General features: G+C 44.2%; 1 protein-coding gene across 2 annotated transcripts in view; it reads left to right on the forward strand.

Moving 5' to 3' along the window:
* The first annotated feature begins 6,068 nt into the window (after positions 1-6,068).
* The window catches only part of nrp2a (neuropilin 2a), a 60,498-nt gene continuing 47,438 nt past the window's right edge, over positions 6,069-19,128 (forward strand). For both annotated transcript variants that reach the window (XM_038718952.1, XM_038718957.1), the window contains exons 1-2: positions 6,069-6,923; positions 15,984-16,161. In XM_038718952.1, coding sequence (XP_038574880.1) covers positions 6,848-6,923; positions 15,984-16,161 — 254 coding nt within the window. In that variant the 5' untranslated portion in view covers positions 6,069-6,847. The remainder of the gene's footprint in view (positions 6,924-15,983; positions 16,162-19,128) is intronic.

Raw genomic sequence — 19,128 nt, forward strand, 5'->3', positions numbered from 1 at the left:
CCTATGCAGCTAAAGCGTGGTATATCTTCTTCTTCTGTGCCATAAAGCTCCATTGTTGTCCCAAAAAAACTACTAAAACACATCAATGAGCCACATTGTTGCACTGGGGGACATGTTCCTTTATTAGCATTAACACAGACACTGTAGTCTATTTTGTGTCAATCAAACATACCTTCCTCTGGCTGTAAATACACCAAATGTGTGTTAATCCGCGGCTGAAAATAGATCCCAACTAATGCTTAATATTCTGCTGTTTGAGTAATGTTGTGAAATTGTTTGGGTTTTTAAAAAAATTTAAATATATGTGTTTGTGACCTGTTTTGAAAGACTTACACCTTCTGTAGGAACTAATGGGTTTAGGACTAAGCATCAGAGAAATGGATTTTTGAATGCATTAAAAGCTACTGCTTTTGGCCTAACCCTACATGGAATTTATTATAAGGAAAATCTAGAAACATGCCAATTTAATCCTTTAAGGAAAATACATGATACAGAAAAGTTGTACATTTAGCACGTGCACAGTATAAGTACAGTGGATGATGTAATATAATAATACAGTATGTCTTTAGTTACAGTTACAGCAGGCGTATAATGTTTAAGTGTCTGACTTCATATGATAAGACATGATTCATCTTATTCAGCCTCAGATTGTGATAGCAGCAGATAAAACTGAAGCTCCTAGCCGTGCAGCCCTTTTATCTCCCTCCAACAAAAAAATAAAATAAAATAAACACTCTCTCTCATCAGCATGGACTTGTCCTTCAGTGTTTTCTCTCCCGGGTTTGTCAAACACTGGCCTTTCCTTCAGAGGCCGAGTGATAAAGGGCCTGCAGAATAAACAAGGCGTGGAGAATGGCCTCTTGTCTTTTTATTATTGCCTCCTAATGCAGCACTCATTCCTGCCGCGCTGGAGCAGGGTTGGATCATACAAACACCATGTGAAAGTGGGGGGAGGGGGGGGGGGCACTGTTATACACACTCTCGTACACACACATCATAAATGGGAAAAACACTGCACAAAAAGGGACACACTAATATATACAAATTTACATCCACAAGTACATCTGATTATTCTGACTTTTTCTGATCTCAGCAGTTTTTATGTCAAGCAGCAGCAATAAGGCATAAAAAGAGTAACATTAGATGTTAGATGTAACATTTGTAGTGATGTTGTTGCAATTGTATGTCCATTGTCCATTGAAAAGTGCTCAACATGTTACACATGTTGTTGTATTGCTGTCTGGAAAATATGTGTAGTAAGCCCCCCCCCCTCTCTCTCGCTCTGTGTGTGTGTGTGTGTGTGTGTGTGTGTGTGTGTGTGTGTGTCTGGTCTCCAGTCTGAAAGGAGGGGAGGGGGTTTTGGAGGGAACAGGGTGGCGAAGGTCACTTTGATGTGACTATAAAGACACACAGCAGGCCGGTGGAAAGAGATGAAAGAGACAGAGCAGAAGTAAAATAGATCCTGGTGGAAAAAGCAAAGGAAGAGGAGACGCGCTCTCTCTTCCCCTCTGCAACATCTAGAGGATAATGATGCTGTATCATAAACAAGAGGTGACCGGGGAATAGAGCAGGCATCTTGCAATTAAAGTGAGCAAACAACGTTTTAGAACTCAGCCGACAACAGCTATGAGCTACATACACAGTAGCGCGGCCATCTTGAAACAAGCAAAGCTCATATCTGAATCAAAAACTGCAACTTATTAAAGCTGCAACTGTAGGTTTAATAAATTACCATTCATCAAAATAGGGCATTTGGCAAATTCTGATCATCCACTGTGATTTATTAAATGAATGATTCATAAATTCAGCTTTATTTTAACTGCATTTCAAGATGCTTTGGATATGCCATGATTAAGCAAATGAGATCTGCCTAGATAGCTGTCATAAGTGTAGTTCTCCTGCATGCTGATCTTAATATCTTAACCTTTTTAAAGGATGCATAATCTAACATCAAGTTTGTTTATTTACACCATGTTCCTAAAGGTTGCCTGGAGCCTGGTTTCCCCACCACCTCGGCTTGATGCAGTGGCCTGCCCTCGTTAGGCTCAGCTGTGTACTGCACATGAATCATCCTACACTGAATGAAGATGTGAGTAGTCATTGAATATGACTCCAGACTACAGTCAGTATTTTGTTCATCTCTCTTCCCTGAATGGGTGACAAACTGATCTCAGCAACCACAAATTGTCAGATTAAGTATGTAAAAGCATACAACAACAATGATGGACCAAAACCTGCAGAGCAAAATCATGAAATGTTGTCTTTCTGGGTCTCCTTAAATCCAAACATTGCATTTCTACACGGCTCTACTTTGAGGTTTCCTCTCTGTCTGCGTGTATGCTGTCTGTGTATGCTGTTTCTGCAGCAGAACGTTTTTTTTTTTGATGATTGAGCTGTTTTTGGTATTGAAAGTAGCACATACAGAAGCACACAGAGGGAGGAGGAGGAGTGGTAAAACAGCAGACACCAGATGTTTCCATACAATCCAAGCAACCAGCCAGGAAAGCAGAAGCAAGATGAGTGTACGCAGTACAGTAGGTTGAAGTGTGTGTGTGTGTGTGTGTGTGTGTGTGTGTGTGTATAATTATTACCATGGCCTGGTATGCCCATAGCCTGGGTGGCCCATCAGGAATTTGATGGTGGCACTAAGTCTAGAAATAGCAAGATGTGAGAGATTTGGGATTTGAGCCTCCTGGTGAAAAGGGGGAGATACTTCTCACTGGAGGAAACGTTGTGGGAATATTTGGAAATATCACAGGGCAGATGAGGGTGTGTAGGTGCATGTGTGCTTATAAGATAAAGATCAGATGAAACTTTAATGATCCCAAGGGGAAACTGGGTCACTGCAGCAGCAAATAAAAGTGTGAATATAAAAAATACAACAAACAGGACATTTTGAAGATTACCAATGCAGCAACTACATCATGTTAATATGGAGCTCCTATATGCTTTGAAGAAGCTCTGCCGCCAACCTGTGTGTGTGTCCTTATCTTTTCATTATGCTTTTCCCTAAAATGGTTGGAAAGCTAGGGGTCACTCCAATGAATACCAAATGCAAAATCGCCTCTTTGACCCTCTGTTCTTGATGTGCTTACAATACCCCTCCACCCCCCCCACACACACACACACATTGGAGATGCTGATAGGGTCAAGTCAAGGCTATCTCTAGCTTATCTCACCCACCGTTAGATCTAAAGCCTGTCTGTCAGTGACGAAGAGAAGAAAGCTGAAGGCCTTGACCGGGATCACTCCGCCTCTCAGAAAGACTTCTAGACTTCCACACAGTTTCCTCCTTGAACCTACAGCCGACTGACTGGCGAAACACACAGATGTGAGAGAGAAGGGGGCGGGGGGTGTTGAGAGAGCTATAGAGGTAGAGAGGTGTGGTGTGTGTTTGTGTGTGTGTGTGTGTGTGTGTGTGTGTGTGTGTGTGTGTGTGTGACGGAGACGGGGGAGAGAAAGAGAGGGAGAGTTATCAGTCATGCTGTCAGTCTCCGGGGCAGGTTGTGATAAGAGAGGCAGTATGGCAGCGGTTGGTATCTATCTCTCCCGCTCTGTCTCTCACACACACACATAAAGGGGGAGAAAGACCCTGTTGTGTTCCCCTCTACCGCCCATGAGTGCACACAGCACAGGTGTGCTGAAGTGAGGAGTTGGACTGTATGGCAGCCATTTGTCAACTGTATTTTGGGGCTAAGGGAATACAGATGGTAAAACCTGGGGAAAAATACATTAGAGAAAGAGGTTCACATATTGCAGCTGCAGGTTAAGTGTTTGATTTCACTGCTGTGGTACTTAAACAGCCTCTGACACTGAGACATGCAGTGTTCTGTGGCTTTTTTTAAGCCTGGCCTCATATTATTAGCATGCCATTTGCTTGCAAGAAGATTCGTTTGAGTCATATGCAGCATATCTCACTCTTACTCTGTGACAAATGCCTGTTTTGCTTCTCTCTCTTCTGTCTCTCTCTCTCTCTTTGGAGCAAGAAGAACTACTGGGTAGTTTTTATGAGTGTCAATGATCAACATGGCTGTATTTGTGTCACTTACAGTTGCTCAAATTTCATCAAAGGAAAAACAAAAAAAACGATGTCAGAGGTACACCCATAATTTGATTGACAGGTGGCCTCTGGGAAATACAGTGCAGCATTTAACATATTGCCAAAAAACGAATGCCAATACATACACAGCCAAGAACTGTACACAGGAACGCAACAGTATTCCCTTGTGGGATAAATACAAACATATTCCACCCATAACATTCCCTTTCCATCGCTTTCTTACTCAGGTTCTCTTGTTGACTGTTGCCCTGTATTAGCCATGCGTTGACCCAATATTTTGGGGGGTTGAAAGCTGATGGTGGGGGTAGAGATGTTGACAAATGGGAGAGAAGAGTATCGAATGACCCCTGGGGACTAGGAGGGGGGAACAGAACAGAAAGTGGCCCAGTGCTGCTTTAAGGTTGTATACTGGCTATGTTTTCTGTCTCTCTCTTTTCATCTCTCTCTATCTCTGTGAAAGGGTCATTAAGGGGTTTAACATTGCTAATCAGAAAAAGTTATCAATAAACATATACATATAGCACACCAGATACGGCAAAAAAAACAATCTCATAAGCATAAACAACTTCTTGTAAGTGCAAGGATGAATGACTCGGTTGGTACTTGTCACTGTGCGTAGGTATTTAAAAGTTAATTTAATTAGCACGTAAATGTGTATCTTAAATGTTTCTTGTGGTTATTATTGTCATCTGTAACCTTTTTTATGGTGCTGTCGTGGCCCTTGTTAAAGAGATCAGTGATCTAAATGGATCTTACCTTCTTAAATATAAAAAACAACAATGTAGCACATGGCAAACTGGTTTACTCCAGTATGGACCCCCCCGCCCAGGGGCTCAGATTAGCCAATCACAATGATTCCTGACAGCCGCTTCGCCCTCGAGCTAGAGGTGGGCTTAAAAAAATTACTGACAGGCTGTAAGAAAGCTTCAAGTTGATGCCATCTACTCAACCTGGGGGGCGTAGAGCAGCGGGGGATGACAGACTGAGGTGACAGACAGACATTCAGGCAGTGACACCCAGACCTGTCATACAACCTTCTGTCAAGGACACTGGGGTCTTTTGTTGACATTGTTTACAACTCATGACGATACAAGGAGAATAAGGCAGGATGATGATAGTTGTAAAAGCTTCTTTTTACTGTGTTTAACACCACTTACTGTATGTCTGTTCAACAAGGCACCAACACTCTTAATATTTAGCTCAGTTCTTTTCAAATAAAGCATGCCCCTACACATATATTACAGCATTTTGAATTGCCCCAAAAAGTTTCCCATGTGCCCTGATCTTTAGGAATGCACCTAACTGCTCCAAATAAAGATGCCAGCGAGGCTACATACTGTACCTCATTATACAGCCAGGCCTCAGCCAGTCCAATACATTACACGGTAATACAAGCCATAGGCAGGGCACATGGGCTGGACGCTGCGGAGAGCCCTTTCTCAGCAGATTATTTTGGGCTCACTACTGTGTCATTATACGGCCTCCCGCTCTGTATTTAGGCCTGTTGATTGTAGGGCTGAGATTGGGCCGGGCTGAGGTGGGCTCTCAGTCTGTTGAGTTGAGGGCTTTGACATTGGCTCAGTGGTTTCATGTGTTGGTGAAAGGAAGCCTTGTGCCTGTTTACTGTGCAACCACCCCCTACCCAGTCAGACACCCCTCCCTGTCTCACTCTGGGATTTGCTAGTCCTCATCTATCCTCCTGTTCCTTTGAAAACAGCCCTAGGAGAAGTTCTGCTCCCTGGTTTACCATTACAATATGTCTTATCTAGGCTTTATCTGTGGAAGAGTTCATATCTGTGGTAGGCTATCTTCTGAAGGGGGTGCGTCTGTCTGTGTGAGTACGTATGTCCGTGTGTGTGTGTGAGAGAGAGAGAGAGAGAGCGTTGGGCGCGTGCACGTGCGTTCTCTCTCCCTCCCTATGATCAGCGACTGACGGGAGGGGGCGGAGCCGAGGCGCCGTGACTGTAACGCGATAGCTGCTCAGTTCAAAAGCGCGATCACTCACGCACACACTCTACACACACTTCCCAGACGTGTACACAGGGCACACGCCGGTATCGGAGCGGAGCTCAGGCTGTACGGAGCCGCGACCAGAGAGAGAGACCCACGGGAGAGAGCGGTGCCACATGAGGTAGCATGACATAAACGGTCTTTTTGGGAAGCAAGGGCGCAAAAGAGTTTATTATTTATTATTCTGTGACTTTTGCGCAGCATTAAACAGCAGCTTCTGACACTCGGACTGAGGCGTCCAGGGCTTTGAGAGTGGTTACTTTGGACTTTAGCTTGCTACTCCCAAGCCCCGACAGGAGAACAAACCCTCGTGTGCGCAAAATACGCGGGGACGCAGAGAGGGAGATACGGCCACTGGAAGCTTCTCAGTCGGAACTTGACGCACCCTGGAGCCCCTGTCCAGATTCTCTGGAGCGCAAAGATCGCCCGAAGCCTCCCAGCCGCGGAGCGCACGCAGTATTAATCAAGGAGTTTGTTTATCCACTATTTTTTGGATACGGTTTAGTGACAGCGCTCCGCCGAATGGACAGACTTAAAAGGCAAAGGGCTGCGCAAATAAAAAATCTTTTTTCAATGACATGTAGTTGGCACATAGTTCTCACCACCATGGTTTAATAAACGCCGTGAGATTATTACTGAAGTGGTCTAGGTTTGACTGCTGCCAGCGTTTTTGGTCCAACAGGGGTGTGGATTTTTTGGAGGAAAAGCAAAATTTATACTCTACGAGGTGGAAACATTAGAAAGTTAAAAGCTCTCCACGTTTCTGCGTCATCCAAGATGGATTTTGTGTCATCGTTGATTGGATTTTTAATGGCAATGTGTCATCTGGCATTGAGAGTCAAAGGAGAAGAAGGTGAGTTTTAGTTACTTCTTTCATTTTGACGCACGCACGTTCTGTCTTAACCAATGGAAAAGAAATAATATTCTAAATCACAGAAGCTGAATGTAGTCTGAGCATCACATTTAGTTTAGTCTGATGGGTCTATAGGCTACATTACAGTTAATTTACCGTTTTTCAATAGCTCCTGGTCATGCGTTTCATATAATTTTAATACACAGGTGCATGGCATGATGAACACATTCATGTGTCTCTTGTATTTTTTCCTTTATGGTAAATATGGGGTCTATATATATCTGAATAGTCTATATAGGCCTGTGTGTGTTTCAGGAACCATGATGACTTTTTAAATTTAAGTCAGTGACTAATTCAGCTCTGTGCCAAGCCAGCTGTTACACACATAAAACTAAAGAACTTAGATGCTTTCATTAAATATTAAGAAGACTGGAAACAGTTATCTGTCCCAGCTAGACTGAGAGCAGGACAGAACCTCCCGTCAGCTCACTGGACTGTGAATGAGCTGATTATATGCATGAAGCTTTTGAAAATTCAAACACATTCTTTACCCCGAGTTTCCCGTTGTTTTTCTTTGATTTAATTATTCATCAAGGGAAATAAACAAACCCGTGCCTGATTAAAATGCTTTTTCACATCAGGATGAAAAGAGGTTTTAGGCGTAGGCTTGGCTATAACCTGCTATTTTACAAATTCGCTGGTGTCCAAGAAACCGTGCGTAAAAACTATACTGTCATTGTAGGGTTTGACTAATAGGACTGTAATCATGGCCATTATAATCATTATCTTCATCAGCCACCGCAGTCTCTCCTTTATTATCTCCTCGTGCTCCTTGGGCTTGTCTGTGTGGGGTGAAGGCAGGGCTGCTGGTGGCTGAGCGACGGCAGCTCCAGGCGGCGGCGCACCGTCACCTCCGTGCACTCTCAGCAATCAGATGACAATAAACTGGGAGATTATAGTGCAGGATTATCCGCACAATAGCAGCCATGCAGCTGGTGGAGATTCAGAGCCTTGCTTTAAGGCACTAAAGCAGGGCTAATTTTTGCCGTTAAGTTCGGAAACGGCGCTGTGGCAAATTAGTCTATGTTTGATGTACTACTGAGAGAGCAAAGCTCAAGCACGAAACAGCGCCAAATTTATTTAGAAGCCTCATTAAATGTGGATTTAGCATCGGGGAGCGCCGTGTTCCATCTGGTGTCATGCATAAACGATCAAATAATACAAATAACGAGTAATTCATTAGTTGTTGCTTCATTATGTCACCAGAAATGTGCAGGGTGTAGACGGGTTTGGAAGTGCTGGTGGGAAAAGGGCTGTATGCTGGGGCTTACCATGCAGATAAGTGACACCACTGGTGGGATGACACATGGCCTCTCGCTCACTCATCCTTGTAAGGCACTCACCTATTCTAGCGTTCTTGTTGCTTTTACGGTGGTTTAACTCCGCGTGTCACAGTTTTATATTCCATGTAGATGTTCTCGCCGTCTGTCGCCAGGTGGAATTTTTGAGCAGGAAAAAATGACAATAGTATATATGTTTCTGTATGTTCTGTGTCTGTAGTACTTAATCCTGCATATTCACACATCTTACTTTATGACATATATATATATATATATTTCCCCCCATTAATGTCATTTGTCATGAATGAAATGCTATGGCCTCTACAATCACCAGAATTAAACCCAGTTTCACAGTGTTTTTGGACCAACGCTCTACACCATCTCCATAAGACCAAATCATATAAACTTCAATCTTCAAATCTATTTACTGATGTCTGTGACCCTTTCTGATGTTATATGTCTGTTTATGCCTGGCTGTGTTTGTTCATCTTTCTGTCAGCTGTACTCTGGTCTGTCTTGATGAAATTACCTGATTAAATAAAGGTTGTGTATGAATATGAGGGAATATCTTGGTGTTCGTCCCTCCAGTAGAGTTCCACAGGCAGGGAACACTGGAGCTCATGGTGGCATGACTCCATACTAGGACACTTCATGTTGTTTTTTCCTTTAAATTGTCACCTATCTGTGTACAAATATATTATTTATATAGTTGTCTAAATTCAGCTGGAGTGCTGTGGTTCCTTTTCACCCAGGAGTAGGTGGGTGATGAGCTGTTCATGATCCTATGATGACTGTTGAACCTTTACAACACCACCCGCTGGTCTGCCTCAAAAGGAAGCCAAGCTCTGTTCACTTCGTATGGGCTCTTCCTCGTGTTTAGGCTACTTGTTTTAAATAGGACAGTCACCCCAGCCATCCCTCAGAATGTGTGTGTGCGCTTCACTAGCTGCCTGTGTAGCCATTGATCAGAGACAGATGTGGGCCTCTTGGCAGCCATCAGGCAAGCAAGAAGCCCCCCCCCCCCATCTCTCTCTCCAAGACAGTGCACCACATGTCCCTGCCTCCATGCTCCCCTCAAGAGCCGCATTACACACAGATGCCAGAGGACAGAGAGACTGAAAGAGAACAGAATAGAGACAGAACAAGGAGGTTCCCAGAGTCAGGGGAGAGAAAGAAGGTTCAGCAGAGACAGGGAGAGAGATGTGAGGGGACAGGAAGACAATGATGGAATGCAGATGCAAAGCTACCCAAGGCACAGAAAAGTGAGCCACAAGGCCATAACGTGAAGGAAGGAACAGAAGGGAACGAGGAAGAGGAAGACTTGGAGGAGAGACTGGTGGGCGGTTGTGCATCAAGCAGAGAGTGAGAGGAAAGGGCAACATCAAAGTGTGCAGGGGTCACAGAGTAAACGTGACCCTGGACTTAGAGGGAATAGATCATATTAAGGGGTTATGAAGTGACATTATCACCTGAGGTGACACTGCTAAAGTAAAGGGGTAAAATCACAGCCAGAGTGTAAAAGAAACAGACACTCTGTTACAAAATGATGCTCTTGTGAAAGTCAAGCACAGTGGAGTCATATTAAAGGTTTCCAAAGAGTTCCTGCGTTTGATGAGAGACTAGTTTTAGCAACTTGATACACTTCTAGTAGCAAAAGGGGTTCCCTTAAAATATAATGATTTGAAACAAAATGATGCACGCCTGAGGCATCTCTGCCAGAAGCCTCTGTAAGTACAAAAATCTTACATGGTCTGAAGATAAATGATCCATGAACGATGTTTCGGTGCCTGGACATTTCCAGTTGTGGCCTGTTATGCTCTGATGGGCGCATCATGTGGAATAGGACAGGTCCTTTTTCATGTCACAAGACCTAGTTGCAGCTGTCTTTATCTTTTAAGCAGAGATACTTCCACTCCACTTGTACTGTAATCACAATAGTTTGACTCAGTGACATGTACATCAATTACTCCTTTCCAAGCATTAATATTCAAGCCATTAAGCAGCTCATTTGCATGTTTATTGAGTGGGCGGCTGTGCATCCTCTCCACCTATGGTATCGACTACATCCAGAGTTGGATTTCTACTCCTTTAATAATTTCTTTTCCAAATGTTTGCTCCGGCTGAATGGACGTTATAATTTTTATCGTCTTTGTTGATATTTATTGCTCTTCTCTGTTTGGTTTATTCTCTTACGCCGTTGCCTTTTCTCTCCTCTCGTCTAACACCCGCCCTTCAATTCTTTGCATTTCTCCCTGTTTTAATCTGCCCCAGCCTCAGAGGTATCAGCTGCAAAAACAAGGTCACCTATTAGCATTCATAGCCAAAGACAAACTGAGTGGCCCGTTCAATACCATTCAGGTATGAGAGTCACAGGCTCGCGTGTAGCCCTGGAACAGCCCACCACACTTGGGGTGAAATTAAAAACAAGATCCTAATAAATAAAACAGTGCAGGGTTATTCAATCTGCTGCATTAGCCGCACAGGGGGGTCTTAATGGGTGCTCAGGGATGGGTTTAGGTGGTAGCTGGGAGGGGGTTAGTATTGTCAAGAGGAAAGGCATTTTAAATTCACTGTAATTCACAAGCGGGGTTAAAGAGGAGAGGGTACTAAGGGTGTGCTTTTAGAAGAACTGCAATTCTCCCAGAAAGGGTTTTTTAAGCAGTCAGTTCCACTGAAAGGTAACATTCTCTAAGGTGGGGGGGTCGAGGGTGGCAACAAATCACCAAGACTCTTGCGGCGAAGCTCAATTCTTCACAGCTCCCTCTTGCTGATGTAGGCGCTGCTATTTCCACTCTTTAGACAGGGAAATCTTTTGTGAAAAGTGCTTCGGCGGTGCAGGTTTGATGCTCCCGCACAGAGACAAAAGAGTGCACCAAGGGAGAAAGAGACATGATACTGTAGTCAGGTAGTGTTTAGGATTAGGCCCACACCATTACCCCCTGCAGGCACCAGCAACCATCTGTTTACTCGATTGATCCATTGAACCATTGATCACGATGGCCGGCACTGTGCATTTAGCTGATTAGCATGGGGCACTTATCCTGTTAGGGAGGGAGCAGTAGAAAGAGAAAAGAAAAAGGAAACAGAGAGAAAGGAAAAGAGGATTTGGGGATATTATCTGCCTTTGATGTAGCTTTTGTTATTTTTTAAAAGAAAAAAAATCCCTTCTTAAACACATTTAACACTGTTAAACAAAAAGCTTTTGTCTGCGTATGCTGCTCTTCTGGGCTGATAGTTGCTTGTTGCTGTGTTTTGGTTACTTTTTGTTTATTCTAGTAGATTACTAGCTGCAGAAGATGTTGAACCTATATAGAACAGCAGTACATGTTATTATGTCAGTCTTTCTAAGTGGAAGGACTTCTTTTTAAATTGTCGCAAATTATATGGCTCACAATCATGGGAAATGCAGAAACTAATTTCGTCACCTTAAAGTGGCCTCAGTGCATCAAGTAAATTAAACAATGAGTATGAGTGTGCACCCCGCGACCCTGTACACAGGATAAGCGGTTGACGATGGATGGATGGATGGTATGAGTGTGCAATGAGTAAGCGGTGAAACTCTTTTAGCTCACAAGCAAGAGGGTGAGGGTCAAAATATGATTTTATTTATAATGTTATACATGTTAGATTACCATTCATTTTTTCTTTTTGCATAACGGGACTGAAACTGAACCTACGCCCATGATCACAAGTGAATTCAGCAAGTACAGAAAGCAAAACGATGACTCCAGGAAAGCTTTGAAAGTGGCATCTTGATAACTGTATGTCAGTTATTCATTCACGTGAATTTTTAATTCTCACACACACTCACTGCCTCTTTTTCCCAAAGCAAGCACTGTCATTCCACCTCAGCATAAAGGTCTTAAAGCACAGGGCAATGAAAGTAAATCTCCCTTCCTCCTCATCCTCTCCCTCTCCTTGGGTCCAGTCTAGTGTGGAATGGGTGAGATTAAAAGCAGTCGGAGAGACAACCCCTGCTCTTGACTGAATGGATGAGTGCTGCCCAGTCTCCCCTCTCATTCCCTCACTCCGGGGTGATAGCACTTTTTAATTAAGGTGGGGGGGAGCGAGCGAGGGAGGGAGGGGCGAGAGACACTAGGAATGATGGAGGGATTTATCAGCTCCTCTCCTCACACTCGCAGCTTATCCCAGAGCGTGACGCCATACTTCCCTGATAAGGCAGCTAATAGAAATGAGAGCGTGGGTACACGCACACACACACACACACACACACACACACACACCACAGAATGTGAGCTAAGACATGCAGACATATGCATATTTTCCCAGATAATAAAGATAAAGGCACTAACAGGGGCTAACAAGACATCAGTGAGTTTGACTTGACCTGGAGTGACTACAAAATGCACACACACACACACAGGGGAGAGTGATTTTACATGCATACACACATTTTAGTATTTCTGCAGCGTTTCAGTCAGAATAATGATGAAAAACGCGCTTCTGCAAATACACACACACACACGCATAGTAGTAGACATTGTTCTCATGTAATAGGGTCTTGGTCCCTGCACTGTAGAAACAAATGTGAAACTTGTGTGTGTGTGTGTGTGTGTGTGTGTGTGTGTGTGTGTAGACAGATTGGCTCCTCTAGTAGAAGAGACAGTGTAATTCATAAAGCTTGCTGGCAGCTCCTGAGTGCTTCCCCTGTGTTACTCATCCAACACCACAAGTTCTGTTCTCACCAAAACATTCTGCTTGACAGTGAAACACACACACACACAAACACACACACACACACACACACACACACACACACACACACACACATACATATTTTGTGCTAACTAATTGCCATGGACGTTCAAGCAATTAAAGAAGAAATACACATATCTGTTATCATAATCAAAAAATCTTCTCACAGCAGTTCATTTAGTACAGATATATTGCTGCTGCCGCATCATTCTATGTTGTTTTCTTAGCAGCTGCAAACAAACGCCCACCAACACAAACACACACACACACACACACTCACATGCTACCAGTGTGAGTGTGTGTGTGTGTGTGCTGACTCTGACTGGCAGAGGTTTCCCAGTGGGGTCAGTGTCTACAGGGAGCTGCTGGATAGCAGGCATGTCTTAATGAGGCTCGTCAGGCTCTCTGCGCAGAACACACACAGACACACACACACACACACACACACACACACACACACACACACACACACACACACGGTCCCTCCGCTCCATCTCTTCTCTCACTCTCTCCCTTCCTTACTCTGTGTATTTCTCCTTCCTCATCACCTTTTGCCACCTCCCCCCCTCTGTCTCTCCACCTGTCACTCGTCCTCTCTTCTCCCACCAATGTCCTCGCATCCGCCCATCGTACATCAACCCCACCCAATGCCTTCACCCTCCTCCCCTTCCGACCCCCCTTCTTCTTCAATCCATCTTTTATACATCGCCTCACTGTCTCCTCCTTTCCAATCCACCCTTTCTACTCTCCCTCTCCACTTCCCTCTGCTTTCATCCTCTCTCCCCTCCTCTCCTTCACCTTTTTCTGTTTTATTTTCCACTGTAATCCTTTCCCCCCATCTTCCCTACTCTCACCTCCACCCCTCCTCATCCGCCTTGGAGGCCATTGAATGGGCAGCTCAGGGAAAAAGTGTCGAGGCTGCGGGATTCTCCCCAAACGGCTTAATCTGCCGGGGCTCTGCGTGCTGATAGCCTCTTGCACACCATTCCCTCCATAGGCTTCCCAACAATGACTCTCTGTCTGCACAGCTAAAGCAGATAAAGAGATGTCTGTGTGCGTGTGGCTTTCTGTCTGTCTCTGTCATTCTTTGCCATCCGTGCTATCTTTTTGAAATTTTTCAGTTAGCTATTTTTTTACACTTCTGTTGGGCCTCGTGATTGACAGGCCCTCTGTATGTATTTGGATGTGTGAGTGCGTGGGTGGCCGTTTGAACATGGAGCAGCGGCTGTGTGTGTGTGTGTGTGTGTGTGTGTGCATGTGCATAAAATCATGGGAGTGTGTTGAAGCATGCATCCCTGTACGTGCGAGTGCCTTCATGTGTGCACATGTGGCTGAACTTGTGTGTGTGTGTGTGTGTGTTGTACAGCCGTGTAACAGCTCGTATGTGTGGCTGTATGTGTGCATGTGGGCGGCTGGACTCATATGAAATCACCGGCAGCTACGTGTGCCTGGTGTGGGAGCGTGGGCATCGCTCCTCTCCAGTAACAAAGTAAGGAAGCCATCGCAGCTCTATCAAATGTCAGAGAATCTTAAGTGTGCCTTTTAAGCACAATAGGCGGTGGAAATGTCATCACTTGAAGGGTCTATTACACTTCAAGCCTTTGCTGCTGTGTTTTTTTTCTTTCCCGCTTCCTTTATTGATGCTTTCACAGAAATTTGAAAGAAACAGGCGAGACTATCAACCCATTTATGTCAAGAATAGATGCAGCTCAGCGGCTGAGTGGTTAAGTCAACCATTTGGTAGTGCATTGTTAGTGGCAGTACACCATAAGCATTAGTTTGTTGCCCGATATAGCTGTTTTCCTTCCACTGTATTGTGTTTTTCTCATACGTCAGCTGCAATATCAAGAAAACATTTGTCCCTCTTTGTGTTCAATATTACAAATTTCATTACATTTAGAGATGCCCCTGGTACATCAGCAACCACACACACATACATACACTCAGACAGATGTAGGTAGCTAAACCACCTCCCGCTGTTGTCATGGAGAACACGTTTCGCCTTTGCCTCCGTAAAGAATAATAATACTCTGAATCTATTGCAATGCAGGAGTAATAAAAGAACCATTGTGCACAGTGCTGTATGTGTGCTTGTGTGTGTGATGTCCCATTGGGTGGGTGGGTGTGTGTGTGTGTGTGTGTGTGTGTGTGTGTGCATGAAGAATACCCATATACATGTTCCTTTTGTATGTCCATGTGAGTTTATGTGTTTAGTGTGTTTATGGGAGATAACGCAAAGCGTGAGAGCTGCGGTAGCTGTCAGGGCGTAAGCAGAGAATAGGGCCTTTGTTGACGCGGTAGCTTCTCATTACAGAGTCGGGGTGACCCCCCGCTAGACAGGCCGTCTGTGTGTCACTTCCTGTCTAAGCCTGCCGAGCAATGCCATTGGCAGGCTATTGTTCCTGGGAGAGCGTGATAGGATCAGGGAATGTGTCCTAATGTTTGCAGATTGGCTTGCTGGAGCAACAATTACACTTGGAGAACGCTCCCAGCGGGGGAACTAGAGAGATAAGAGCCTGGGTGTGGAAGAGGGTGAAAAAGAGTCTTTCCCTGCGTGTATGTGTGTGTGTGTGTGTGTGTGTGTGTGTTTGTGTGTGTTTGTGTGTGCTCACCAAATGTGGCAGTGATGATCTTTTATTGTTTTAATAGCTTACCCATGTGGTCCCGCTCGCATTGAGAATCCACAATGGAGAAGTTTTTCCAATTTCCTCCTAACTGACGGCCTAAATTGCTTTCTTTGTTTTACTGTTCATTTGTTGCTCGTCACATCTTTATACAGAGAAACAAGGTAAAAGAAGGCACGTCTTCTGAGTCACTGTTCACAGGGAGTGTACCATTTACTCGGGATTTATGTCCTGCCATGCAAGTGACAGATGTAGAAATGCATTAAAAAAACAACTTAATATACTGAATCATTCCTGTATTTTGTCTTTTGTACAATCAATAACTGTTACGTCTCGCTGTACCCCACCCTTCTGTCTTTCTCTCTCTGTCTCTATTGCAGTGTCAGAGTGCGGAGGCATCTTCGATGCCAGCGAGGCGGGTTACATCACCTCCCCCGGTTATCCTCTGGAGTACCCGCCTCACCAGAACTGTCACTGGATCATCACGGCACCGGAGCCCTCACAGCGCATTGTCCTCAACTTCAACCCACACTTTGAGATCGAGAGGCTCGACTGCAAGTAAGATTGGGTGGGGACAAACGGGAGAATGGGGGCCTACGGGAGAGGGCGGAGACGAAAGCGTGTAATAATAGTGACGTCTGTAAAACGCTCAATCAGAAAAATTGCTTTGACCAATAAGCCTTCAGGGTCTATTTTTATTCTGGCTGAATTATGATTTATGCTGACATTTTCATTAGTATGCTGCAAAACCATTTGCAATTCACATAAGTAATTTCCTGTTAAAGATTTTTACATATTATTATAATTGACTGCCAGTGGTTTGGCTTGATCCCAACTTGTTGAAACATTTTCCACATTTTGACCACAACAGGTTGGTCGCAAAGGAAATTTTAATTGTAGATACAAGCTTTCCGCAAAATGCAGACCATTAAGTGCACTTTGTTTTTCTTTTTGTGAAATTATTATTTGTTGACAGAATGCTGAGCACATAAACTCTTTTATAGCACCGTCCTTTTTTCGCATTCACACATTATGTCCTCAATGCTGCCCAGTGCAACCGCGGACCTTCAGTATTATATTCTCTGGGGCAATTACTGGGTTGAATTCCTTGCTCAAGGGCACGTCAGCTGCACATGACCTCAACAGTTCAGAGAGCAGTAAATGTTGCTCATTTTAGTTTCCACGTCTCATTAGCATGGTGGTGAATACAAACTGAAGGACAGAATGGAAAGAATGATTCACATGACTCAATAATTAGTCCATGTGTGTCTTTCACTGGTTAGGACAAAAATAAAAATATTTTTCTTATAATCTGCTTGGCACCAGATAATTGAAGTTTTTTACATGCTGAAGGACAACACACAGATTTATAATCCGCAATCAGAAAGTTTAGACACATTTTAAGAATCCTTTCTGTGTATGTGTCTGCATACCTATCTGACATTATCAGGACTGTCCGGCTGTAATCCCCCTCCATCTGATAAGTAAATGCCAAGCAACATTTAAAAACCTGTATGTCTGTTTGGATACGGAGGGCAGATAGTATGGGAGAAAGACAGGATAGGATGAAAGAGGAGTGGGGCAGAGAGAGAGAACACAGGGAAGGGAAGAAGGAGAAGAAGAAGAAGAAGAGAATGAGGCCCAGCTGTTTGTCTGGATATGACTGCATTGGTCAGTTTCCTTTCTCAGAGACATGAATAATCTAAATCATATGGTCTTCTATTTTCTTCTACCTCAGAGGAAGCAGGAAGAAGTCACAGTCACCACTGTTTAATCCACTTTTATACATCTTAGTCAGGGCGAATGTTATACAATTCACCCATTTTGAGACTTTCATTATCCATTTGGTGTGTTTAAACTGAATGCAGGCACGATTTATCAGTGTAGTCTCTGCAATTATAAGCGTTTATTTCTCCTTTCCTTGCTCCAGCCCGCCATTCTCTCTGCAAATTAAATAATTACTAATACTAGATGGGTGTTTTTGTATTGTTCACTGACAAAGCACTTTGTCTGGCCAGGAGAGAAATGTAATGTTCATGAGGACATCAATGGCTGCTTTGGTAAAAGGCTTTTCTAATGATTGTCGGCTCTATTCACACGGTTGTGTCACGTCGCTGTGAACTGGAAATGTTATTTTGATGTCTCGGCTTTGTGTCTCCAGGATTCTGACGCTTTTGTCAAAGGCAAAATGTTGCATAATTATCTCCCTTGCAATATGTTTCTCAGTAATAACGCCTTTACACCGGTGTCACAGTGTCAACACTAGCACACTGGACTTCCCTGCTGTAGTGGTATAGAGAGAGGAATGGCTCAGCTGTTGATAAGCAGTGTGTCAAGCAGTTTCTCACAGCCCAAGGCGTACAGGGCAAGAGGAGGCCGAGGGAAGAGGAAGAAAATACTGAAATGCCTCCTCTTTTCTTCAATCCGCAGAGGGTTTTATTGGGATGGATTTTTTTTTTACGCTTGCCTGGAGGGACTGAGGCCTTGGCCTGCCCTCTAACATACACTCCCACTCAATCTCCCTTCATCCTGTATATATATATGTGTGTGTGTGTGTGTGTGTGAAAGAGAGAAAGAGAGTCAGGGAGCGTGGGTGGGAAAAATTGTCTACATGTGAGTAACTCTGCAAGAGTGTTAGTTTGTAAGACTAGCCGCTCCACTTCCCCTTTCCCTATTCCATCCATCTATCCATCCAGCATCCCAGTGATAACCCCTATTATAAAGGCCCATTAGAAAAATAGGGGATCACGCCAACATTTATTTATGCATAACCTCTAACACTAATGTGCTTGCCCTTCTGTGTTTCATGGAGGATGCATTTCCCTTTGGGGCACAGAAATAGCAGCAGAAATAAGTGGAAAAGCTAAAGCACGGCTCGATATTGCTCCTCTCTCCGTCCTGTGCTATGCTTTTTTCCCCGGATTGATCCGAGCCCTGTAGCACTGTTACTGGTAGCTGCCCTTTTTTTGCCTGTATGATTAGGCATGGCAGTGTGAGTGAGCAGAGTAGATTTTTGCATGTTTTCACGGTACTCTGTAAGGTTAGGGCGAGGGGAGCCGGAGGGCTGCAGAGGTGGAGGGCTCACCATCTTGGTCAAGGCTGGAAATCTGTGTGACAGCTGGGATTACAGAGACGACGGGAGAGAAAACCAGAGCTGTGTGTTACCTGAAAGACGCCGAGCTATGTGGTCTAGACTGCTGATCATGGAATCAGAAAAAAATAAGACTACAACACGGTTACAAAGATTGTAAAAGGCCATGTGATTTGTTTAAAAACACATGCACGTACACACTTAAATATGCAACCTGTCGGTGTAAGAGTGCTCATCGGCCATCATATCCCCCCTTGGGCACTTTAGGGCCTTATAAAACTGAGAAAAGTGCTTGGTCAGCCCAGGCAAGGGGTCTGAACTCTGGCTAATATCCCTGGCCAGCTGGTGATTTTCCCTCAGTGGGTTCAAACTGTCAGTATTCGGACGATGTAAAGCAGCCAAACCACGGCTCTACTGCAGCAATCAAATCTGCA

Source organism: Micropterus salmoides, unplaced genomic scaffold, assembly GCF_014851395.1.
Source record: "Micropterus salmoides isolate LMB-PRFRI ecotype aquatic unplaced genomic scaffold, ASM1485139v1 Ms_hic_scaffold_1, whole genome shotgun sequence".
In the NCBI taxonomy this organism is placed as follows: domain Eukaryota; kingdom Metazoa; phylum Chordata; class Actinopteri; order Centrarchiformes; family Centrarchidae; genus Micropterus; species Micropterus salmoides.